The sequence below is a fragment of the Notamacropus eugenii genome, chromosome 2 (assembly GCF_028372415.1).
Source record: "Notamacropus eugenii isolate mMacEug1 chromosome 2, mMacEug1.pri_v2, whole genome shotgun sequence".
Classification (NCBI taxonomy): domain Eukaryota; kingdom Metazoa; phylum Chordata; class Mammalia; order Diprotodontia; family Macropodidae; genus Notamacropus; species Notamacropus eugenii.
In genome coordinates this window covers 484,628,393-484,655,254 of record NC_092873.1, presented here as the reverse complement: position 1 = coordinate 484,655,254, position 26,862 = coordinate 484,628,393, and the positions used below count along the sequence as shown (strand labels likewise).

The following is a 26,862-nucleotide window of genomic DNA, read 5'->3' as shown; positions in this document are numbered from 1 at the left end:
CAGCAGCAGTAGTCATAGTAGTTCTAGTAGCAGCAGTGGTAGGAGCAGCAGCAGCAGTAGTAGCGTAAAATAGATGTAGAAAGGAAAGGCTAGAACTAGCCTGGGAAGGGGCTTTAAGGCTGGGCTGAGGAGCTAGTTTGATCCTTGATATGATGAGAGCCACTATAGATTCCTGAATATGGAGAATGACATGGTGGGACATGTGCTTTAGAAGATTGATGTGGCAGCAGTGTATAGGCTGAATTGAAGAGAGCACTGATGCTAGAGAACTAATATAATAGTGATGGCCATCATCCAAGTTGGAGGTGATGTGGGCTGTGGCCATGTAAGTAGAGAGAGAGGGAAGGTGCAAAAGGTATTGTAGAGGAAGACTCCCCAAGCCTTGGTAACTGGTTGGATTGGGAAGAGGGAGGAAAGAAAGTAAAGAGCCTAATTTCATTTCAAGAAGCATTTAAGAAGCACCCGTTCTATACCTAATACTGTCCTAAGTGATGGGAACACACCAAAAAAAGCCAAAAGCAGTCCCCCACCCCCTCCTCTTCTGCAGAAGCATTTTTGTGAGTTGGAGTAGGCTATATAATTATCCCTACTTTACATATTTGGAAACTGAAAAGACCAGATCATATGATATAAAGCTCTGTACAGGTTGAATATTTCTGGGGCCCAAGGCAGCCATTGGGGAAAAGACCAAAAAGTCAAGAAAGAAAGGAGGGAAGGGAAGGAAGGAAGAAAAAAGAGGGAAAGGGAGAAAAAAGGAAGGAAGGAGAAAGAAGATGGCTTATTGGAGTACAGATATCCACATTCTCATTTCAAAAAACATTTTTTTCTTTCCTCCTCGAATTCAGCACTCCACGCTTTCAATGCAGTGTCCAAGGCAGCAAGAACTCACAACGACTACAATATGATTTTTTATTATTTTATTTGCAGTTTGTTAAAATTTGATACCTACTGTAGTACCCATAATCTGACTGGAATTCCATGATCACCTCTTTTCTCCCACCAGACAGTCCCAAGGTTTGACTCGTTAGTATCTCTGTCTCCCATTCCTGTCTTCTCATACCCCTTTGACCCTTCCCATGTAGCTTTGTTTATGGTGACAACAAAGGATAATTCCCTTTCATCTGGCCCTGTTCCCTGAAATCAGCATATAACCTTTCTTTAGGACTTTTAAGGATTTTATTTTTATACTACCAACCACTAAAGGAGAACATACTTTAGTTTAAAATAATTAAGGGAATAGTTACAGAAGCCTTAGTGATTCCTGCACTGGCCAGGACCTAAAGATATGTGTATGTACATATACATGTACATATACATATACATGTATGTACACACATAATCTGCACTCAGACTCCACGTTTCAATCTAGAGACAGCTAGCATGTTTCATCAAGAGCTCTTTGGAATTGTGGTTGGTCTCTATGTTGCTTAGAGTTACTAAGTCTTTCAAAGCTGTCTTTACAATATTGTTGTCATAGACTTTGTTCCCCTGGTTCTTCTCACTTCACATCAGTTCACACAGGTCTTCCCAAGGTTTTTCTGAAACCACCCCTTTTATCACTTCTTATGGCACAATTTGTATACCTTATCTTGTTAATCCATTCTCCAATTGATGGGAATCCTCTCAGTTTCTAGTTCTTTGCCATCACAAAAAGGACTACTATAAATATTTTTTGTACATATGAGTCATTTTCCTCTTTGGGGATTGAGTTAGAGGGTTAGGCCAGGTTACAAGGTATTCATAGTTCAGTAGATTTGGGGGGCATAGTTCAAAATTGCCGAATGGAATGATTGAACCCATTCACAGCTCCACCAACATTGCATTAATGTATGTGCCTTCCCTCTTTATTGGCCCCTCTTTATTGTTGTTCAGTTGTTTCAGTTGCGTCTGACCCTCTGTGACTCCTTTTAGGGTTTTCTTGGCAAAGAAACTGGAGCAGTATGCTCCAACTCATTTTTCAGATGAGGACTCTGAGGCAAACAGAGTGAAGTGACTTGCCTAGGATCACACAGCTAGAACTTGTCTAAGGCTGGATTTGAACTCAGATGAGTGTTCCTGCCTCCAGGCCTGGCAGTCTATCTACTGTGCCAACTAGCTGCCCATAACCCCTCTACATTTGTCATTTTCCATTTTTGTCAATTTTGTCCTGTTGGGTGTGAGAAGCAGTACCTCAGAGTTATTTTAATTCTTTTTCTCTAGGTATTAGTGATTTAGCACGTTTTTATATGGCTATGGATAACTTAGCTTTTTTTCCTCTGAAAACTGACTATTCATATCCCCTAGACTATTTATCAGGTGAGTCGATGCAGCCTTTCTGGCCTGTTTCATTATCCTGCAGCAAATTCGCTATCTTTAATGTCAAAAAACTTAAATATTCACCACATGCCCACCATGCAGTATGGGGAAGGAAGGCAGTACAACACCTGATTCTGCCTTTTTTAATGTGTGGACCCTACACTAGGCTACCTTTAGACCCACATGCAGGCCTGCTTCTTTCCAAAGATCTATGATCCGTGGTGCTGAAGCGTATTGCATCGCTGTCCTTCAGTCTGCGTTTTCCGTATCTGCTTTCTGAGTCTGTTCAGACTCCCCTTCAGACCCCTTGAGTAAAATAGTCTAGACAATGACAATAATGATGATGATAGCTAGCATTTACAGTGCTTTAAGGTTCACAGAGCACTTTACAAATAGTATCCCATTTTATACAACAAGCCTGTGAGGTGTTATTCTTATCCTCATTTTTTCAGATTAGGAAACTGAGGCAGACAGAAGTTAAGGTACTTGAACAGGGTCATACTGCTAGCAAGTATCTGAGGTCAAATTTTAACTCAAACCTACTTAACTTCAGCTCCAGTGTCCTCTGTCCACTGTGGCAGCTAATATTTATATAATCCTTCAAGATTTTCATGTGTTTGCGTGGGTGTGTGTGTGTGTGTGTGTGTGTGTGTGTGTGTGTGTGTAGATCTGCCTATACACACACATGTCATTTCATCCTAGCAACAAACCAGTGAGATAAATTTCATTTTCCTCATTTTACAGATGAGGAAATTGAAATCGTCAAGACCCAAGACAGTTAGATGGCTCAGTGGACAGTCATAGCCTTAGAGTCAGAAAAGCCTGAGTTCCAGTTTGACCTTAGAGAGTTACTAGCTGTGTGAACATGGTCAAGTCACTTAACATTTCTTTGCCTTCAGTTTCTTTGCCTGTAAAAATGGGGATGATTATAGTACCCACCTCCTGAAATTGTTCTGGAGATGAAATAGCCTGTGTATAGAGCACTGCAAACCTTAAAGTGCTATGTAGATGCTTGTTATTTTTATTGTCGTTGTTAGTGAGTGATAAGCCTTCTTCTCCATGCCCCTTCTACCTCCTGTAGTGACCCTGGCTCCCAGGTAACTGGTAGAGCTGAAGAACATTCCATACCTTTTTCTGTTCTCCCTCCTCCCCTGTGATCTCCCCTGTGATGAGTCATTGTTCAAGCCTGAAGGCCAAGGCCTGGAGCTTACTGAAAGGAAAAAGTGGAGAATCCCAGTGGTACAACCCTCATGAGTCACGAAATAGATATGTACAACTTGGCCTCCCATGAAAAATGTCTAATAGCTGCATCTTTGCCTTCAGTGATGCACAGGGAAGGCCTAAGGGGTCTGCATCTACATGAACAAGAAGCTTCTCTGTGTGACATGAGTTAAGGGGCTAAAAGTTCTAACCCATCTTCCTTTCTAACACCCCCGTTTTCACCAAATTGCTTCTGATTGGTGTTCCCAAGAGCTTTAGATCTCTCTACCCACAACTGAATGAGTGGCACTCAACACAGCTCCTAGCTCTGAAAATATCAAAGTTGCCACTTTCTGCCTGATCCTGACAGCCTCCAGCCCACAAATACCTGGCTGCTTCTCATAGAAAATGGATTTTAGATGGGAAATTTGATCCAGGTTACCAAGCCCTGGAAAACAAAATGGAATCCAAAGACACACAGAGAGACAGAGAGAAAGAGGGTGGGGAAAGAAGATGAGAGACACACACACAGAGGAAGGAGAGAAGGGGGGGAAGAGAGAGAGAGAGAGAGACAGAGACAGAGAGAGACAGAGACAGAGACAGAGACAGACAGAGACAGACAGACAGACAAAAGGAAGGAGGGAGAGGGAGACAAGAGAAGTGAAGAGAGATGGACAGAAGGAAGGAGAGAGACAGATAAAGAGGGAGAAGGAGGAGAGGGAAACAGAAGTAGAGACACAGAGAGAGATAGAGGAAGGGGGAAGGAGGGAAAAGAAGAAAGAGAGACTAGAGCATACGGGCCACCCGGTGTGAAGAGGCTGCCTTCTGGCATCACTCGACTTGTCTCTCTTTGTCACCCCACTTACTCATCTCCATTTGCTCCTGGCTTTTTTCAAAGCTTTAAAGTTCTAGCTTTCAAAGATCTCTGAGGGTGTGGAAAGATGAGCCCCTGCTCCACTATGACCCAGAGGACTTAAAACAGATATTAATAGAAACTTTGCAAAGGCAACTCTTCCTGAAGACCTGGCCTATTAAATGCTAAGCAACAGACCTGAATGTTTTTACTGAAACATTGAAGCCCAAAGGTGAAGCCAGAGCCAGCCACTGAGAGCCAGAATCTCCATCTGGACACTGGACAGCCCAGGGAGTGAGTGCAACAGACTCTCCTAATCCCATGTTTGCTTTTGGTACCACATTCACATTGGGATCAGGAAAGAGATCTCCAAGAATAGTCTGGGATAGGAAGCAGGGAGCAGCCATTCTGTCATGCAGAAAGCTAAGGGCATTCATTCAGCATTCACATGCAGGAAGCCATGTATAAAACATGCTCCTGTATTCCTTTAATGCAGATAAAAATTCAGTATTTTCAAAAGGATTCGTAGCATAAATACCTTTACCTTAAGGAAGAGAAGCTGAAGCATGGGATCAGATGAACCCACTTTGTATTGAATGTTCAAACTTGGGTAATCCGAACTAATATTGAAAAAAATAATGAAACTAGTGACAAGCATGTTCCCACTACATAAAAAATGTCACGTACAGAAACTGAACATGCTTCCTCTGTCAGCACCAAAGGGCACTATGGGAGCTTCTCTCCATGAGACTGACCTCCAGAAGGTTACAGATTAAGCAATTAATCGGTAAGCTTTTTAAAGTGTCTTGTATGTGTCAAAGAGTGGGCACTGGTGAGGCAAAGACAAAACACAGTCCCTACCCTCAAGAGGCTTATATTTTCCTGAACTAACACAAATAGTGATTTTTGGGGGGTGGGAGAAGACTAAAAACTGGGGCAATCAGAAAAGCCCCCTTTTTTTCCTTCAGAAAAGTCCTTTTGAAGGAAGAAAAATATAAATATGTTTTGAAAAATATGGTTATTGCCTGTGCCATAAGTGGTCTTTGGTCTCTTTCTTCCAAGTAGACTATTTTCCCTTGCAAGGAGTTTCAGTGACCTGCTTTTGTATTTGACATCTATTAAGAATGAAGTGTGTGTGTGTGTGTGTGTGTGTGTGTGTGTGTGTGTGTGTGAGGGGGGTGGTAATCAGTGCTAAAAGGAAATGTAAAAAGTCAGGATAGGGTAGTGGAAAGTAGTTAGAGGAGCTGAGTCTGCATGACAACCCTGCTGCTTACTACCCATGACCTTGGGCAGGTCACTTAATTTCTCTCAAACTTAGTTTCTTGATCTGTAAAATGGTAGGGTTTGGACTATATGCACTCTAATGTCTCATGTCTTTTTGGTTCTAAATCATATGATCTGATCCCGGGAGGCTGAGGAAACAGGATTTTTCCTGATCCCTTTCACTCCACTTTTATACTATCTGCAAGAAAAATACATGGAAAAACCCTGGGACCACGTGTTTCACAGGCATCAGGTGGAGGTGAGAGTCAGGTAGCAAACCTAAAATTAGGGCACTGAGCTTCCAAGTGAGAAGTGGAAAGCATCTACAGTTATTAAGCATTTAAGGCTGCTAGGTGGCCGAGTCTGGAGTCAGGAAGACTCATCTTTGTGAGTTTAAATGTGGCCTCAGACACTTACAAACTGTGTGACCCTGGGCAATTCACTTAACCCTATTTGCCTCAGTTCCTTCATCTGGGAAATGAGCTGGAGAAGAAAATGGCAAACCACTCCAGTATCTTTGCCAAGGAAACCCCAAATGGGGGGGGTCACAAAGAATCGGACACGACTGAAAAGTTACCAAACAACATCGTTGAGCTCAGTTCTTGGAATAGCCAGATGAATGGTCTCTTGTTGGCACTTTGCTCATGTTTGATGTTGGATAGCAAAGCCGCTCATAAGCTTTGAAGTAGAGCTTAGGTTTTAAAATTCCTGTCGGGTTTTATGTGCATCTTTTCATGATTGATGAGTGATGAAGCAACACATCCAGAGTCCTCCAGAGCACAGCCTTCTGTTCTGGTTTAAGAAGCCCTTGCCAAAGCTGAGTTCCAGCACTATACTCTTCTCCATTCATTTGGTGATATATTTATTAAAATCCATTTTCAAAGTTCTGGGGAGAGGGAAGAGAGCTTTGAGTCTCATCTCTACCACTTAATTACTATGTGGCCTACGGCAATTTACTTATTAACCTCCATGAACCTCAGTTTCCTCATCTGTAAAATGGGGATAATAGTCACACCTTAGAGGGCTGTTGTAGGGAGTAAATGAGAAAAAGTATGTGGAAAAGTGAGGTAGGTGATGCAATGGATAGAGCACCAAGCCTAGAGTCTGGAAGGCCTGAGTTCAAATGTGGCCTCAGACACTTATTAGCTATGTGACCTGGACAAGATATTTCACCCTGTTTGCCTCAGTTTCCTCATCTAAAAAATGAGCTGAAGAAGGAAATAGCTAACCACTCCAATGTCTTTGCCAATAAAACTGTGAAAAGTCAGACACGACTGAAACAACTAAACGACAACAATATGAAAACTGTATTTTAAGCAGTAGATAAACTCTTATAATTATCATTCCAGTGTAAAACAGATACCCAGGTGATCAACAGATGGATCAACATGAATTTGTGGGAGGTGTCTTTCATTTTCATCCAGTGGTTGAGCTTCTTGGCTCTCTGATGTCTTTGTAATGTCTGGACCATAGAAAGATAATTGGAAACCTCCTTCCTTTCTTCCTTCCTTCCTTCCTTCCTTCCTTCCTTCCTTCCTTCCATCCTTCTTTTCTTCCTTCCTTCCGACCTTCCTTCTTCTTTCTTCCCTTCCTTCTTTTCTTCCTTTCTTCTTTCCTTCATCTTTCCTTCCTTTCTTCCTTCTTTTTTCCTTCCTTCCTTCCCTCCTTCTTTCTTTCCTTTCCTCCTTTTTTCTTTCTTTTTTTCATTCTCCCTTTTATGACTACATACTTGTTTACATATCTTGGGTATTTCCATGATATGAAACAAATGTACCTTTCCCCGTGGACAGTCAGGTCTTAGTGTTTGTCTTTTTTGTTCATTTCTTTCACTTCTGCCAGTGAGCCCTTTCCCACTTTGCCTTTTCCCCACCATTGTGGCTGAGCTTTGGGGTCTCCCCCTCCTTCATTTGTTCTTCCCATCTGTCTCCTAGAGCCAAGCTATGAGGATTGTCCGGACGGTGGGCCAAGCCTTCGAGGTGTGCCATAAGCTGAGCCTGCAGCACACACAGCAGAATGCAGATGGACAGGAGGATGGAGAGAGTGAAAAGAACAGTGATAACTCGGGGGATCCAGGTAGGCTGCTCCCACCCTCCCCTATCACATCTGTGAGTGCTGGTGTGGGTATTCAAGCCTTTAGGAAGCCAGCACCCAGTCAGTCACCGAGTGGGCTGTACAGTGATTTAGTAACTCACTTCTTTCACAGCTGAACAACCAGAATCCCTTCGAGGGAGCAATCCTTCTTGGTGACTTTCATCACCACCCTGCCCCATAGTCCTAAACAACCCACATCTCCTTGCAGCTATAGAGAAATCCCTTCCTCTGTCTGGGTCTCAATCTGCTAATCTATAAAGTGGAAAAGTGAGGTTGGACGAGAGGACCTCCAAGACCACATCTCTTTTTCGGTCTTATGATCTTAGATCAGGGGATGTCCGCCTCTCTGAGGGGAAATGTATCTAGCTGCTTTTTATTCACTGCCTCAGGGCAGAGGGTGGTGAATGACATTCATGACTGCCTGGAGGTCAAAATGTTCCACTTCCAAGTAATTATGGTGTAAAGTGGTTGGACTGATCCCAACAATTTGTTTTCCCAGGTTTCAAAAAAAATTTATTTTCATATTTCAAGATAAAACAAATGCACAGTTGAATATAGGAAAAAAATCACTAGAAAACATTTTGGAATTTACAGTTTTCAGGGCATTTCAGTTCATAAGCCTTTCTTAATTTGATTTTAAGAAATGTGAAAACTGTACTTTCCAACTATGACTTAATTGTACTGTGGGGAACAAATTCTAGGATTTATTGTTTTAAATTATTTGTGTATGCACAGGCCCAAGGAGCTGTGTGAGGAAGGGCCCATCAGAGAGGAGAACATGAAGTTCAGAATTCAATAAAGGTCCGCCTCATCCTGACCTGGTCATAGTCCTTCCAGTGGCCATGCTAGAAGCTACTCGTTCCTTCAGGGAAGGAACATAGACCTTCCCTACTCTGAATTTCATTTTAAATAAATTTTTCTTGAAATCTTTAAAAAAAAATTATTTGTGGTTAGAGGTCCAGGTCTCAAGTCAGGAAGATATGAATTCTAGCTGTATGGCCTTGGGCAAGTCAACTTAACTGCTTTCTGTCTCAGTTTTCCCAACTGTAAAAAGGGGATAACAATAGCACCTACCTCCCAGGGTTAGTGTGAGGACCAAGTAAGAAAATATTTATTATAAAGCTCTTGTCAAAGTGCCTGGCACATAGTGGGTACTTAATAAATTCTTATTCCTTCTTTCCTTTATTCTGAGGAGTAGGGGAAGAGATTCCAAAATTTATTATTAAAGAAATTAATGAACATAGAGAAAAATAATTGATGATCACAAATTTTAGTGTACTGGTCACAACCTGGTAAATTAGAGGGAATGCTATAGATAGTTTATTTGGATTGTAACAACCTTTAACAAGCCTTTACAAAATATCTATTCTTGTAGACAGAACGGAAAAAAATAATTAGATGATCATAGATTTTATGCAACTTCAGAACTGGTTGAGAGCCAGACCACAAGAGTCATCATTAATAATACCATGGCAGCTTGGAAGGTAATTGCTAGTACTTGGCCTGTGCTGTTTGATATTCCCATCAGTTATTTAGATAAATGTGGTAGGCTTATAGACAAAACCAAGCAGGAAGATATGGCTCACAAAGGGAAAGCACCTAGTATGTGCCAAGCACATAGTGTTTTTACAATGTTATCTCATTTGATACAATCCTCTCATTTCGTTCATACGTACATACATACATATATAACATGTAAACATTATCTCATTTGATCCTCACATTAACTCAGGGAGGTAGGTGCTGTCACTATACCCATTTTACAGTTGAGGAAACTGAGGCAAAGAAAGGTCAAGTCACTTGTCCAGGATCACATAGCTGGCAAATACCTGAGGCAGTATTTGAACTCAGGTCTTCCTTGACTCCAGGCTTGGCACTTTTATGTACTGTCCCAGCGGCCTCATCTACACTAGATAAGAAAGCCAGGATCCACAAAGGACACTGAGTCTATTGTCTGTTAAAGGTGAAATTTAATAGCTATGTCATAATTATATCACAACCGAGAATATGTACTGAAGCTAGTCACCAGACCCAAAGGGGGTGGTTAGAAGTCCACCTGACATGAGCCAGTCCTCCTAATGTGTAGAGTTGCCTTAGAACTAACAAGTTTCCCCTCTTTGGAAATACTTCATTCAAGGCTAAATGTTGCTGAATGTCCTCTTGGTGAGGCTTTTGTGGCAGGAATTGTTATTTAGGTATAAAGTTGGTTTGACTGTCCTGAGAGAGACCATGTAATGTGTGATTCTGTTATTCTGTGAAATGAGTGCAGAAAGAATTTATTAAGCACTTGCTATTCACAAATATAAAACTAAGACAAGTCACTGCTTGCTTTAGGGAGCTTATATGTGACTAAGAAGTACATCATCCCTTAGGGGGACATCTTGGCCAGGGAGAGATAGCTGGGATTTAAAAGCTAAAGGGATGGTAAATGGAACCATCATGGGATAGATTGACATACCTGGTGACAGAACTGATTTAACTAAAATTCAGCACCTGGACAGAGTTGGGGGCTGCACATGGAGGAGATGGAGCATCCTTTTTTAAACTGTGAGTTGGTTGAGGGCAGGGACAGTGTTTTTGCCTTTCTTTGTTTCCCCAGCACTTAGCACTATATCTGACACAAATGTAAAGTGCTTAATTCATGCTGACTGACTGATTACCCTCTCAGTGGAAGTAGCCCTGGGAATTAACACCTCAGACCCAGGATTAAATGTAGTGGGCAACTGAGACAACCACCAGTAAGGGCAGTGGGAGTTGGATGCCTGTGAGGAAAAAGGTAGATCTTCTAGGCATTGTTTCTAGCGAGGGAGACTTGGCTACTGGCAAAGATTTGATGGGAGACTGAAATAAATAGTGACTGGAATTTGTCCTAGATGTACCCAGTGACTGAATAGAACTGCAGGCACATCTCACTGCTCAAAACCACCTTCTGTGCCACCTTTGATTTATGTGCCAGAAGTTTCTACCCCCTCTCTACTACTTGGGTGCAGTGATAAGATCATTAGAGAACCATTTGGTCTCCATTTTTCTGTATTGCTCTTTAAGCTTTAATGAGAACTTCCAAGAGCTGGTTTTTCTCTCACCTTACTCATGTGCATAGTCAATAAGCATTAATTAAGAGCCTACTATGTGAAAAATCAAGCTAAGGCATTTAAGCTGAATATCAGGATATTATTAACTTCCTGAAAGTGAGGCCAGTTATGCTGCTAAATAATATGCCCCAGGGAAATGACTGAATGTGTTCAGTAGCAAAAGTTGACAACTGTTCTGGAATCATGACCCCTGAGGCCAGCAAGGACATGCATTTAAGCTTCCCTAAGCAGTCTTTTCCATTTGTGACTAATGTAGTTCTACACAGCCCATTGTCTGGACCTACCAGGACCCATCAGGTACTCCAGTGGGAGCACATGCAATTTGACTCCCAAAGATCCCACGTTCCCTAAGAACCAGAATAGACCTCTCCTACCTCCTTCAGGATGATCTTACTCTCCCAACACATTTTTGATTTTTTTTTGAGGGGGCAGTGGAAACCATGAAAAGAAGCAACATTTAGTAAGCACTTTCCATGAGTAAAGACAAAGTGAAAAAAAGACCCTGGCTTCCTGGAGCTCATAGTCTTATTGGTGAAAAGCCCAATGAAGCCAGAAACTTCTTAAAGATGACAAGTCTTTTTGTAGCCACATCTCCTCACAAACTCTAGGCATCCAATAAATATTTGGTGCTGGTGATTGTGGGATTGGGGATGGAAGTGGGACTGATGATCAGGTAAAAAGTTAAATGAGCTAGATGGGAGTTGTTTTTGCTAAAGGTGAAGATTGCTGGCCTGCCAAGATCTCACTTGAATCTACTGCTCTGAATAACAGTGAATAGTGCTCTGGGCCTGGAGTCAGGGAGACTCAACTTCCTGAGTGCAAATCTGACCTCAGATACTTACTAGCTGTGTGACCCTGGGCAAGTCACTTAACCCTGTTTACCTCAGTTTCCTCATCTGTAAAATGAGCTGGAGAAGGAATTGGCAAACCACTCCAGTATTTCTGCCAAGAAAACCTCAAAGGGGGTCACAAAGAGTCAGACAAGACAGTCAGAAACTGACTGAACAACACATGAATAGATCATAAAGTCACAGAACTCTGAAAGGAACCTTATAAGCCATCTAGTCCAAGCCCCTCATTTTACAGATGAGAAAACAGAAGACCAAGGGTAAGTAAATTGCTCAGTGTCACTTAGCTAGATTGGCAGGAATCAGACTTTAATTCTCATTTCTGCCTCTCCCTTGCAATGGAGACTTTTCTGAACAATCATTTGCATTTTCAGAGCCTTTTCATGCCCATTCTTGTAAAATGGGTTATTGACATGTACTTCCTACTTCTTAGAAGTGCTATAAGGACAAATTCAATTGAGCAAATATGTACTGATGGCCTGCTGAATGCAAGACACTGTAGTACAAGTGGGAACTATAAAGAGAAAAAAATAATTCCTTTCCTTAAGGAGCTTACTTTCTGGGGCGTGGGATGGAGGGATACAGATACACGCAGCTGGATAAACACTAGATAATTCAAAGGGAGATGGAAACCAATCAGTGAGGGCTTCAGAGACGGTGTGGTACCTGAGATGAGATGAAAGAAAATAAAGGTTTAGGGACTGAGAGGAGGAAAATCAGTTCTTTTAGTCAAAGAGGATAGCTTGTATGAAGTAGGGAGAGGAATGTTGAGTTTGAGGTATGCCAGGCCTAGAGGCCTGTGGGCTACCCGAGTCTTCTTACCTCACCTCCCGAGGTCTTCGGTTGGCCAAACCGGATGCTCGTATGAGAGAAAGGACGTTCCAGAGTCGAACAAGGGTTGAGCTTTATTTCAGGGTCTAGTTACAAGTGCAGGGGAATTCTTCCTTAGGAGGGATAGAAGAATCTCCCAAGGAGGCAAAGATCTTACAATAAGAGATTGGAAGTAGAAGTACAAGCGGGGAGAGAGGGGGAGGGGAGAGAAGGAGAAGAGGAAAAGCAGAGCCTTGTGTCCTCTTTGGCTCCTCACGTGCTAAGAGAGCTTTCAGGCTTCCCTGATCCTACTTAACTCTCCAGTCGCATAGTTTGCATCTGAATACCGTGCTGTTAGATAACAATAGTGTGCCCAGATCGAGGACAATCTCGAGGGCGGGGAGATCTCTCTCCCATCACGTTTCTCACGGGAAGAGGCAGAAATACACGAGATAGCTGGTTCACCTCGATTCCCAGCCGTTTCCTGGGGGGGTCTCGTGAGAGCTCTAAGATTTAGAAGTTCCCACCTTTACCCGCCCGAGACTGTCCACACGGAATTGAGCTTCCAACCCCAACAGAGGTACAGTTAGTACCTCAGTTGGTATGGACCAGTAGAGTGTATAAAGGGAATAAGATAAGATTGGAGTGATTGGCAGGGCGCAAGTCACAGAGGACCTTAACTATGCCAAGCTGAGGAGCTTATGTTTTGTTTTAAAGGCAACACAAAGCGTCTAAAGGTTTTTAAGGAGGAATGAAATGGCCAGACCAAATGTCTTAAGGTACCTAGCAAATAAAAAGTTTTATATAAGGTAGTTTTACAGATGGCCTTATATGCTGATCCAGGAATAAAGGGGACTGATTTTACATATACATATATACATATATACATATATATATATATATATATATATATATATACTCACATATACATTTTTTCTTCTTATTTTACAAGCTGCATAATCTAAGAGTGAAGGGCTTTAGGTTAGGAGAAGAGGAGGTGTACAACCCATATTAATTTGGCATATTGCTTATATTCGTGTATCAGACTAACACGAGGACCTCATAGTGATAATTATAATAGCTGGCATTTATATAGCCCTTTAAGACTTACAAAGTGCTTTACATCCATTATTTCATTAGATCCTCACAAAGACTCTGTGATGATGATAATTCCCATTTCACAGATGAGAAAACTAAAGGCTAAGAGAGTTTTACTCAGGGCCACACTGCTAGCGAGTGACTGAGGCTGGATCCATACTCAGAGCTTTCCAGACTTGCAACACTGTATTCACTATGTTACCTAATAAGCGTCACTTCAAAGATAATATTTGGCATTCATATGGGATTTTTGTGGTTATGAAATGATACATGTATCATCTTATCTAAGTTTCATAACAATTTTGTGAGAAATACATATTATAAATATTTTTACTCCTATTTTGCAGATGAACAAACTGAAGATCTGAGAATCTAACAACTTTTTCTGGTTTTGATTTTGGGGGGGGATTTTTTTTGAGACTATGTATCCACAGGCAGTGCCCACTTGCAGGCCAGATGCCAAGACCGATTGGTCTGGGAAAATCTGCATAGAGTTTTTGCCTTGGACTAGTTGTCCCTCCTTTGGCAGCCTCGAAGCCACCTGTTCTGGGGGCCTCATAATGTGGACACTAGGCTTAGCTTGGATACCCCTACTGAGCCACAGGCCTGAGGGTAAGCAACTTTTCCAAGGTCAAAAGTAATTGGTACAGCACAGATTCTCTGACTTTCAATATGTCACATTGCCTCTAAAAAATAATAGGCCTAAGCTGCTTTATTCAGTTAAGAATTAAAGCTGATTTGCTTCTTTCTAGACCATAGGGACTAGGTTTCAGAACTGCTTGCATGTGGAAGAAGATTGATAGTGACTCATTCTTATCCCAAGCGTTCATATATCTTCAAGGGTGACACCTTCTCCCTGTGGTGGCCTTGTTGGTAGAGAGCTGTCATTGGCCTTTCTTGGATTCAGTCCTACCCATTACCGTTGTCAGCTATGCAGATTTTATTCCTGGACAAGGAAAAATGCAAACTGGAAAGGAAAAAAAAGTTAGAAAGTAGTCTTCCTAAAAATGCCATCTCTCAATTTAAAAAGAATGGACCCCGTACCCCGAGGCTGTGTATTTGATCACTGGGCTCCATTAATATTAACACAGAATATCTGAAAAATTTGATTTAATTGCCAAGGCTTCAAATTGTTCCCAGTGGATGGGATTGCACGGGGAGAGGAATCCTTTGAAGAGTTGGACTCTCTGGAAAGCAATTAGGAGTGGAGAGGAGCAGGCAGGACTGGGAAAGGGGGAAAGCTCAACTAGTATTCTAGTCAAGGGAAAAAGCATTTATTAAGTGCCTACTGTGGGCAAACAAGCATTGTGCTAAGTGCTTGGGATACTATGAATGACCCAAAACAATCCCTGCCCTCAAGGAGTTTGTAATCTAATGAGAAACCCAACATAGATAACAACTATGAACAAATAAGATTTATAGAGCATAAGCAGTAATGGGGGAGGAGGAGGGAGGGAAAGTGTTTTCTGTCAAGACGGATAATGCCAGGGGTCATCTTTTCCCCTGACAAGTAGCTTTGAAACCATTCCTTCCCCCCCCCCCCCCCAAAAAAAGAATAGTAGAAATTAGAATAGAAGAGTGTAGAGTCTAGCTGGGGAGGCTGAGAACATTCATAGTGGGATATGCCCAAGGCCAGGAAGCACCACAGAGTAATGGAAGAGTTCTGGATCTGGAATTAAAGGACCCAAATTCAAATCTTGGCTCTTCCACTTATTCCACCTCCTTGACCCTTGATAAATGGCACTTCAATGCTTTCTCCTTTGACTGGAATAATAGTTTAGCTTTCCCCCTTTCCCAGTCCTGCCTGCTCCTCTCCACTCCTAATTGCTCTCCAGAAAGTCTAACTCTTCAGAGGATTCCTCTACTCATGCAATCCCACCTACTAGGAACAATTTGAAGCCTTAAACATTAAATCAAATTTTTCGGATATTCTGTGTTAGTATTCAAGTTAATTAACCTCCAGGAGCTACTGTTTCCTCATCTGTGACTTTATAACCTTCAAGGTGCCTTTCAGTTCTCAGATCCTATCAGGCTAAGAAGGTTTCAGCCTTATCTGTGCAAGAGGCCTCTAAGAAGTGCAGTGGATGAGAGACCTGGCCTTGGAGGCAGAAGACCTGAGTTCAAGTCCTGCCTCAGAAGCTCATCAGACCCTGGGCAAGTCATTTTGTCCTCACTCAGCTTCAGTTTTTTCATCTATAAAAGGGGAATAAAAATGAAGGCCTCCACCTTACAGGGTTGTATCAAACAAGATAACATGTACAGCTCTTTGTAAACCTTAAAGTTCTATACAAATGCGAGCTATAATTATTGTTATATCATTATTAGTGTTACAAGATAATAGTGGGATAGAACAGGGTACAGGTCAGGACTGAGGAGTACTGTTGGTGACACTGTGGTCTGGCAGATGTATTTAATAGTCAATCAACATTAAATGCCTACTATGTGCCTAGCACTGTGTTAAGCACATGTAAGGCTGTAAGACGTTGAAATCAAGCACAGCAGCTGATGGAAAATAAAGCTATCTGGGAAGTTCAGATCCTTCTATAAAGGAGGGCTTTGGGAGGAGCTTATTGCTCTGCCTCCAGCCCTCCAAAGAGCAGAGAGGCCATTGAGGGTGCTGAGAAGGTGCTGAGTATCCAAACTGAGTCATTCTGCATGAGAATGAGAATTCTGTGATGAACTTCTCCTGGGGGAAGCACTGTGTTCTTGCAGTAGAAATCAAGCAGAGCCACTGGTAGAAAACAAGAGATATCCAAGGTTCTTGTGCAGATAAGACAATGACTGTAATTCATGTTTGCAGTATCTGCAACAAGATAGGGAACTGGGAAAATGAAGAATGATGATGAAGAAGGGAATAGTAACTGACCAACAAAATAGCATTGCCTATATTTTGGTTAACCAATGAAAAAAACTAAGACCTTGCAAATGAATTCATTTTCTTAGATTGTCATGATGGATATAGGGACCATTTTCTTTTTAACCTATGTCTTATGATCTTCACGTGCAGGGAAGTTCTAAACCAGGGGTGGGGAACATGCAGTCTTAAGGTCACATGTGGCCTTCTAGGTCCTCAAGTGCAACCCATTGACTAAATCCAGACTTCCCAGAACAAATCCCCTTAATAAAAGAAGTTGTTCTGTAAAATTTGGACTCAATCAAAAAGTCATACCCAAGAACCTAGAAGACCACATGTGGCCTTGAGGTCAGAGATTCCCCACCCCTGTGTAGTCTAAACAGTATTTCATGAAGACTGTGACGATGATGCTAGATTACAGAGACAGAGAGATAATCAATACCTAATTTCCACATGTAGAAACATTTGCCTAGACCAGATAGGATTCACTACTCATCTCATAATACCTAAATAGAAATTATTGATTTAAGATATAGCATGTTTTTACAAGGAAGTCAAAACACTAGCCAGACAATATTTCAGTAGAGGTTAAGGCTATTTAACTGAACCACAGAATAAGGCAGAGACGGAATAGAGTTCAGGTTAAGGTGGAAGGGCATTGGCAGAGCTGTGGTCCAGAAGACCACCATCCCTACCACAGTAAAGGACTTGGGGATCATTTACTGATCTTCTCCCATTTTGAAACGAGCATTTAGAACATATGCTGTTTGGTAATAAAACTAAGAAGCAGGTGGCATGGTGGAAAACACACAGAACATGGAGGGAGGCAGAAGATCTGAGTTCTAGGCAGACAAGGCACTGTAGTTGGTAGAGAGTGTGCTGAATTTTTAAGTCAGAAGACCTGGGTTTGAATTCTTACCCTACCATCTACTACCTTTATATAACCTATCTGGACCTCAGTTCTTTCATTTGTAAAACAAAGAGTCTGGACTAAATTAACTTTGAATTATGTTCCAGCTCTAAATCTGGGGTCCTCCTGACTCCCAACATAATTCTTCAAGCACACATTTAAGTGCCAAGTAGACACTGGGGGAATCACAAGCCTCAGGTAAGACATAGTCCCTATTCTCAAGAACTTTATAGTCTAGAAATAATAATAATTAGAGGAGGAAATGACAAACCACTCCAATATCTTGTCCAGGAAAACCCCAAATGGGGTCACAGAGGCAGACATGCCTGTAACAACTAAACAGCAACCAAATAAAAATAATAGCAATATTTTATAATACTTTAAAGTTTGCAAACTGCTTTACAAATGTCTCGTTTTTCTCCTCGCGATAGTGGGAGATGAGTGCTATTATCTTCTTCCTTTTATAGATGAGGAAACTGAGGCAAATGGAAGACACATGACTTGCCCAGGGTCACACAGCTAATGTTTCAGCTAGGATTTGAAATCAGGTCTTTCTGACTCTAAGATCGGTGCTCTTTCCGCCACGCTACCTACCTTTCCTTCCTCACTCATTCCACATCCATGCAAACTGACTCTCCTGATGCCTTCTTTACCCATGGCTCCATTTCCTTTTTTGTATGCCTTGCACACGGTATTATGCTCTTGCTCCTTAGCTCTACGTCTTGGTACCCCAGTTCCATTCAAGGTTTAGCCCAACTGCTGCCTCTGACAAGACTTTTCCTCATGTTTCTCATTGTTAGTGCCTCCTCAAAATTACTTTGTATTTGACTTTTGTGTATCTAATGTGTGTGTGATACACACTTGTCTGTTTATAAGCTGTATCCTTGAGAACAGGGACTACTTCCTTTTTTTGTCTTTGTGTCTATCCCAAAGCCCTAGCACAATGTGGACTATTTTTTTTAAAATAGGTGTTTAATAAAAATTGATTGAATGGAATCCTAGGCCTGGCTTTGCCACTGAGGACAATTATTTGAGTAAGTCATTTACTCACTTTGTGTTTCTCCAAAATGAGAAATGAGGGTTGGTTTAAATTTCTAGGTTACTGCTTACAATGTTACCCAGTGGTGGAGGTTAAGTGTTCTGATTATAAGCACAGGGCAGTCAATGGAGTTCCTTAGTAGCCGAGGTATATTTATAGCTTACCTTTTCCTCCAGGGAAGACTTTGCTTTTGCCTGTCTATCCTAAATCCCTAGCAAGGTTCTTTGCATATAATAAGTTCTTAATAAATGTTTATTAGATGGAATAAAATTGAATTGCTTTTAATTCCCTCATACAGAGCACCTTAAGATTCAGAGACCTTGAACAATTTTGCAGAAAGCTAATGCATTCCTCACTTGAGATTTTTCCATTTAATAAAATGTTTCTTTTTCTAAAGAAGGGAGCTCCACTGGGGGGAAACTGGTGGGTCCCTTTTTTGCAGAGGAAGTTCATTTATTGTGGGTAAACCCAAAGGAGACTTTGTCTATGGCTTTCATGGATTTTTCTGTTCTCCCCCTTTTGACCTCCCTCTCTGTCCTTAATATACCTTCTTTCTCCTATATAACTCTCTCTGCTTTAACCTTTCCCTCCTTCTTCCACCCCTTTCATCCCTAAAGTCATCCCTGCATTTGGAGAATTTCATGTTTTGTCCCTGGACAGCTCCTGCCCATATGTTCTTCTGGAGTTCAGGCCTAAGATCTGCAGCTACTGCAGTTTTCCTTACACCATGCTGTACTATGGCAGTGGTTCTTATGGGTTAATAGTTCTTCCCCTCCCAGAGTAACATTATAAAAGTTTAAGGTACTAGCCTATTTTCCCATGGATTCCTACTTACCCTCCTCTAGTCAACACTAGCATGCAAGGTCCAGAATAGAGATGTATTATACAGAGATTTCTAAATCACTTCTTTTCTACCTTCTTTTTAAAAATTTAATCCCCCCCCCATAATAAAATCTGTCCATGTGTGGGGTTTGGAGGAAGAGATTTGAGTTTGATAGACCTCAAGCTCTTTAGAAGAAAATTACTTTTAAAATATTTAAATTATTAATATTTAATCAGTCCAGCTGTACAAGTATTTAAGTGCCACTCTTACTTCCCAATGATCCCTCCCCAGCCTGCCTTCCTTGCTTCAAAGGAAGACAATTAAAGAAAATAAAACAATATCTCAGCCAGGTCTGACAACATATCCTTTCCTCTATTCCACTGAAAAAAAAAGAATGTTGATTCACAATCACTGGACAGAAACATTATTTGGGAGTCTGTTACACAGATCCTAGACTTTCTTTTCCTTAGCCTGGCAGTGATTTATTACTTATGGTAATAATATGCTATTCAGTATGTGTAGAGTCCATATTCTTTCCCATTGTCAGTAGGAGATGCTCTGTAACTTATTTTTCCATGAATGGAGTTGGTCATGTTTCTCATTCACCCCTCTCCACACACACTGGTCCTGGCCCTTTTGTGATATCTTGCACAATCAAGAGAATAGGAGAAGTGGTGCTACGGAATAGGAAGAAGGCTCTATCTGGACTTGGAAGTCCTAAGGACTAGTCAGCCTCTCTGTAAAATGAGAGCGTTGGGTTAGATGGCCACTGAGGTCCCTTCCAGTTCTAAATCTGTGATTACAAGATCAATTCAGGTCTAGGTGAAACAGCAAATAGAGTGGGCACTGGTCTTAGAATCAGGAAGACCTGAGTTCAAGTCCAGTCTCAGATACTTTACCACCTGAGTAACCTAGGGTAAATCAGTTTAATATCCCTTTGTATAAGTGGGGATAACAATAGCACTCACCTCGCAGGGTTGTTGAATGGAATCAAATGAGATAACATTTGTGAAGCACTTTGCAAACCTTAAAGCATGCTACATAAATACTTTTTATTATTGCCTGAAAATTATATTTTTTGGGGGGCGGGGAAGCTCAAGGTTCTCAGGAAAATCTTTAGGAGGCCATCTAAGCCAATCATCTCATTTTCCAAATGAAGAAACCAAGATCCAGAAAAAGGAAATGATTTGATTTTCAGGTGAAGTTACACCAATCCTTGTACAAAGGTGGAAGGAACCTTAGACTTACAAGCAAACCATCTGAGATCTGGTTCTGGATTTATCACCAGCTAGGGATGTGTTTGGGCCTGTCATGAAGTCTGACTGTGAAAAGGGATCTTAGAGGTCATCTGAAAGCAGTAAAAGAAGTTTTGCAAAGCCTAAGACACTGGGAGCTTAAACTTCTCGTATTAAGAAACTGACAGGTTATAGCCCAAAGGTAACCTAGATTTATGACAGTCATTAGAGTTGCCCCTAGCCATGCTTAGGAATTTTTCTCCCAACTTTGGCAGCTTCTTTTTTGACATGCATTAATGAAGATGTCAGGCAGACAGGAAGTTTGGGACAGAGCAGGCAAGACATGGGGAAACAGCAGAGGAATAACACTGTGAAGGATGAGCCCTGATTTCCAGTTCTAGGCAAGTGCCATCTCTGGATACTGATCAGCCATTTAATCAGCAGCAGTATTACTGGATACCTAATGACAAAACCCCCAAAACATGTTGTTCCTGCCTTCAATGAGCTTGCAAACTAATGGGACCTTTCTCTCTGTTAACCTCTTCAAGGTAATTGCCTGCATATTTTTGTGTGAAAAGTATAGCCAGTTTATTGAATTTTCTAACATTGCTCCAAATTATTTTCCAGGATGGTTAGACCAATTTACTGCTTCAGTATGTTAGCATGCCTGTCTTCCCTGTCTGAAATTCCATCTGAAAGGATCTTGAGTGGTTGTCAACCCATGCCTAGCTTTCCTATCTACCACTGCCTACTCTAAAAGGGATTGCCCCCTCCCCCCACTTCCTATGCCACACCTTCCCCAACTATCCCCAAACAAAATTTCCATTACTCTCAAGCCAGAAACCAGTTTGTCCTTGCTAATGAGAATCAGATCCAGAATAAAATTTCGCTATGTTGATTTATTCACCTTTTAAAGGAGGAATTCTAAAAAGAAACCTTCAAAGCAAGTCAAGCAATTATTCGCTGCTTTCATTCTGGCAGAGAGAGCACACCAAATAAAGCCTGGATCATGTTTCCCAAATTCTTCATCTCTCTCTTCATTCTGTCCTTGTGACCTCTGATGTTTCTCTGATCTTCATCCATGCATCCACCCTTCCTAAACTTCTTCAGATATATGCCACACTATCCCACACTCATTTCATTGAGTCGTTGTCAACACCTTAGCCTTCTATTCTCCAGACTACATGACTCCCATTTCTTTAATTTTTCCTCCAAGAAGTTATTTTCCATCTCTGTTTGTTTATACTTCTATTGTCAGGAGTTGCTCCTGGTTCTTCTTCAAAATCCAAATGTCTTCAGCAGTCGTCCTCATGGCCCCAGATTGTCCTGGCCTTGGTATCTCCATGGCATACTCCACTCATATCTTCAGCTTATGCTAGCACATCTGACTTACACTCTCTCAAGGACTATGACTCCACTCAGTACAATTCAATAAATGTTTGTGATGCACTAGAAACAAGAAAATGTCCCTCTTTCCCTTCTGTGGGCCCTGGGTGAGCTACATTGTGTATACTCTCAGATTTAGTGAATGGATTGGTTTAGTTGGGATGCGTTGTTTGTCCTTTTTCCTTCTTATTTATTTCTTGATATAGGGTGTGTGTGTGTGTGTGTGTGTGTGTGTGTGTGTGTGTGTGTGTGTGTACTCTTGATATAGATAGATAATAGCTCTCTGGGTAGGGCTAAGACAAGGGATCAATTTGAAATGAAGGTGATGGAAAAACAAAAAATAGCTACTATTATTGTTATTCTCCCTGTGCCTTTCCTCCATGGAAAGCATCCTCTTTGTAGATCTCTAGCTCTTGCTGCATGGGAAGTGGCTGCCTAAGCAGCTGCCTGCTCCTTCTGGCCAACTCGACTGGCCACAGCTGTTGCCTCTTCCTATAAACTCTCTCCTAAGCCCTAAACAGACTCATCATCACAGTTCCCAGGAGCAGCCGGGAGGAAATCCAGACACTGGTTAAATACTTTGTGAATATCAGTCGTGTTTCCCCCAATGGCCTTTGTGGGTTTGCACCATAAGAATTCACACAACACTTTGTGCTATGAGGCAGATACTTCAGACTCGTGAAGTCTGGTTCTTGAGATGTAGTAAAAGGAAGGTGGGGGCAGGGTGCAGCTCATATTTGTGTGTCTGGTTCAGCTTTGTTGGGTTTGTGTCCTCAATTCCCAGGGCACAGGGGCTTAAGGCATGTTGGTTTAGCCTGTTTTGTGTAAGAGAACCTGTAGACACTCTCAGATTCACACAGACACAGACTCACTGACTGATCAGTTGCTACCATACCTGAGAAGAGACTTACACCTTGGGGTTTGACATTAGATGCACTGGGGTATAGTGGATGGAAGACCAGCTTCGAGTCCCTGGACAAATCACTTAATATTTGTGGGCCTCAGTTTCCTCATCTGTAAAATGAGATAATTAGATTTGATGATCTCTGACTTAGTTCCATTCTAGCTATCAATCTGCTCCTATGAACCCAGGAGAGAAGTATATTTAGGTAGCAAAACCTGAACAGAAAAAGACCTCATATGGTGGCTCACACACAGATTTGTAAAGTTGGAAGAGACTTTAGTAATCTCTATTCCAGCATCTTCATTTTATGTATAAAGAAGCTTAGTTCCCATGAATGATGTGACTGTTATTGAGAGAACTGTCTTTTTGTGAAATCCACAGACCTTCCTTCCAAGCCCACCTGACTTGAACCACAAGTATCTAGTGTTGTGGTTCCTAGGGTATGGATTTAGAGCTCAAAAGAGACCTTAGGCGTCATCTAAGTGAACCCCCTTATTTAAAAGAGATGAAGAACTTGAGGTTTGGAGAGGTTCATTGATATGCCCAAGATCGCACAGCTAGAAAGTGTCAGATTTGGGATATGAACCCAAGTCTTCCTGAATCCAGGTCCAGAAGTCTATCCGTTGTGCCAGTGGTGTCAAAGTCTGGTACTATTGTGGCCTTCCAAACATTACATAAGGGCTGAGAACTGCATATTGAAAGTTTCAAAGTGTAACATTACCTGTGTTTTGTTGTATTTCTTATTAGTTTTAAACTTAAATATACAAGAAAAGAAAAAGAACATTATAAATTTAAATACTAAAACTTAAATATGAAATAAGAAAAGAAAATAAAGGCCTTGCCACGTGCACTAAAGAACATGAGAGGATTCACAATATGTAAATTTCCCTTTCAAGAAAGCCTCTATAATAATACAACACATTTTATTGTGTTGTTTTATTTATTTTGCTAAATATTTTCCAATTTCACTTTAATCTAATTCAGACTACACTCGGGAGGATTGTGGGCTGCGTGTGGTTTATGAGCTGTATGTTTGGTATCTCTGCACTACACCAAACTGTTTCTCAAAATTGTTTGTTGCATTGACTGGGAATTGAGCCTGGTCTCTGCGGTGACCTGTGAGAATTCTATCACTGAGCCACCAGTGAAGGCGACAGTGTCAGCCTTGCTATGTGGCGGTCCTTCACTTTTGCTGTCATGTCCCATAGCCCGCCAACTGACTGGTGCTGAGAAGGCCTCCGCAGCCACTGCAGAGGAGACTGACATCGATGCTGTGGACATCCCTCTCCCAGGCAGTGATATCCTAGAATTCAGCCGAGGAGTAACTGATCTTGATGCAGTGGGGAAGGAAGGAGACCTCCTCACAGATACCAAGGTAGGCAAAGTTCCCCCTCTTCCACCATCCCAACAGTAGACCAAGAGTTCTTCCCTGCAGCTACCACAACTCTTGGTCATCCTCAGAACTCATCTCCCTACAACTCAACTGAGTAATGAAATGGTCAAAAGCTACTATATCATTAAATATCCAGCAAGATTGAGGGGGAGATATGTCAAGCTTGTGTCAGATTGCATGCTGTCTTAGGGAGGGGGAGAAAATTTAAAACTTATGGAAGTGAATGTTGAAAAGTCAAAATAAATAAATTAACTATAAAAAAAAAGATTGAGAGGGAGAATTAAGAGTTGAAGTGGAAAGGCAGATGAAAGCTGATTTTAGCCAAGGAATATTTCATCCCAGTTCACCTTTTGGATTTGGAACCCAAACTCGGGATGCAGACCCAGGTTCCTTCTTGTTTTGTTCTTTATTTTTGTTTCAATGAGCTCATTTATTTATTTAAAGAAAACAAATTTTCCCTGGTTACATGCTAAAAACAATCCCAAGTTCCTTCTTACATTGAATCTCACTAGGCTTGGTGTCCCAGCTTAGGGAGGTCCATCCCAGCATGCTGCAGTCGCATGTCAGAGTCAGCAGAGTATTGTATGGAAGCAGACTCATCCTCTCTGTAACCCCTTCTCCCATTTTCCATATAGGTTTCCATAATGGCAGCCATGGCCAACCTCTGTATCTTTTTACTATTATCTTTATGACTCTATGGCCTGAAGTGACTTAGCCTTAGAGGAATGGTTAGCAGTGAAGAGATTGGGTGATATAAGCCATCTGTCTCCCACTGAGTTAGATTGATTGCCAAAGTGTCAAAATATAATTGTCCAACTGTGTTGTTTATTCGACAAAGCCTTCTTTCCCAGACAGATAGCTCTCACTGTCTCCTGTTCTGGGCCACTTTGAATATTTATCAGTGAAGAGAATAGCATTAGCAGCCCTCAAAGTACAAATTGGCTTCTTACCCATACATGCCAACACTTCTTCATCAATTGAACACATCTGATCTCATCATGAAGGGTCCTGTCTCCAACAGTCTATGCTATAATACATCCATACCTTCTCAAGCTATTCTATTCTCACCCAAGACCTCCCATCAATCCCAAAGTTCACTCAACATGCTGGTGACCTTTCTCTTGGTCTCTTAACATTACTTAGGGATGAAGTATAGAAGCTATCTATCTGTTTTCTTCCTCTCACTATGTGACTGGCCCACCTCCATTTCCAACCATATGTCTCTGATGCTACTTCTTACGTGCAGTTTATCATTGGTAATACAGGGTATCCCCAAAGGCTTAGTGCAGTTATAAGCTATGAAGTGTAAAGTATGGTTACTATACTTTTCTGTATTGTCCTTAGGTAACCCAAAACACTGATTCCTTAGATTCCTTGAATACTATAGTATTCCCTGATTCGTACCCATATAACCACACCAAAAGACTACTATTGTGGAAAGGATGGCTTTTTGTAATTTGTGGGTCATTAAAAATGTTGCATAATTATCCACCTGCATATAATCCACCCCTCTCTTTTTGTCCTATTCAATTCTGGACCCAGATAATTGCTTATACGCAGTCTCTGTCCAAGTATGTTCCATACAGTTTCATCCTTGAATGGTCTTGGGATGATCAGATTCAATTGAGTCTCATGCCAAGTTTTCTACAAACTTCTGTCCCTCTTTGGTTCGTAAGGCAATATGGTTTTCAAGGGCAACTAGATGGTACAGTGGATGGTGCAGAACCCCAAGTGAAAAAGACACATCTCCATGAGTTCAAATCTGACCTCAGATACTTACTAGCTATATGACCCTGGGCAAGTTGCTTAACCCTGTTTGCCTCAGTTTTCTCATCTGTAAAATGATCTGGAGAAAGAAATGACACACCATTCTAGTATCTTTACCAAGAAAACTTCTTGGGGTCACAAAGGATTGGACACGATTCAGTGACAACAACATGACTTCTAATAGTTCACCATCCTAAACTATGAATGGGTGTTGTCCTTAGCCATCATATCTCTGTGTTTTATAAGCAGGTCAAGTATTTTCTCTTTGAGCTGTTTTCTAGGCTCTTTTGGTGGGAAGAGTATTGGATTTGGAGCTGGATTCTCTTTCTGATTCTGCCACTTTACTACCTGTGTGACTTTGGGCGTGTCATTTAACCTCTAAGCCTCAGGTTCCTCATTTGTAAAATGAGGGAGTTGGACTGGAGAAACCTTCAAGATCTCTTCTAGCTGTACATCCAGAATCCTATGATGTCTGTTCCTTTGTTCATTTCCCTTTAACGATAAGTTTTTTAACTATGCCAAACTAAAGTTTTTTTAAGTTATATGCCATGTCTTCTATCTTTATACATCTAATTTAGTGTTGATGTTGAACTTTATCCTAACAAGTTGACAATTTTACCATATACAGACAATTGATTCAGAAATGACTCCAGAACTGATCATTTCCCAACTACCAAAATATAACTATTTTTATTTTCTCTGGTATTATTTGACCTTGCTTCCCATTCTGTCACTCCAAATTCTCTTCTTGGATAAAGTATTCATGATTTATAGATGAAGTTTCTATGGCTTCTTTCATTTCTTGATTCTGAGCCATATTTTAAAACATTTTTTTTTTGCCATCATCTCCTTTAGCTCCTTTGCATCACAAGCACCAGGTAAATGTTGATTTGATTTGAAGAGTCTTCTCATGTTTTTGTAGAATTTTCTCATTCTTTGAAACATAATTCAAAAGCTATAGCTTTCCTCATGAAAGTCTTTATGTTTATTCTTATCACAAG

The 26,862-nt window shown here is 41.2% G+C and overlaps 1 protein-coding gene across 4 annotated transcripts in view; it reads left to right on the top strand.

Annotated features, from left to right (window-relative positions):
• LOC140529844 (carboxyl-terminal PDZ ligand of neuronal nitric oxide synthase protein-like) overlaps window positions 1-26,862 on the top strand; it is a 381,739-nt gene that overhangs the window by 312,206 nt on the left and 42,671 nt on the right. For all 4 annotated transcript variants that reach the window (XM_072648807.1, XM_072648806.1, XM_072648809.1 and 1 more), the window contains 2 exons: window positions 7,543-7,684; window positions 23,910-24,076. In XM_072648807.1, the coding sequence (XP_072504908.1) occupies window positions 7,543-7,684; window positions 23,910-24,076 (309 nt within the window). The remainder of the gene's footprint in view (window positions 1-7,542; window positions 7,685-23,909; window positions 24,077-26,862) is intronic.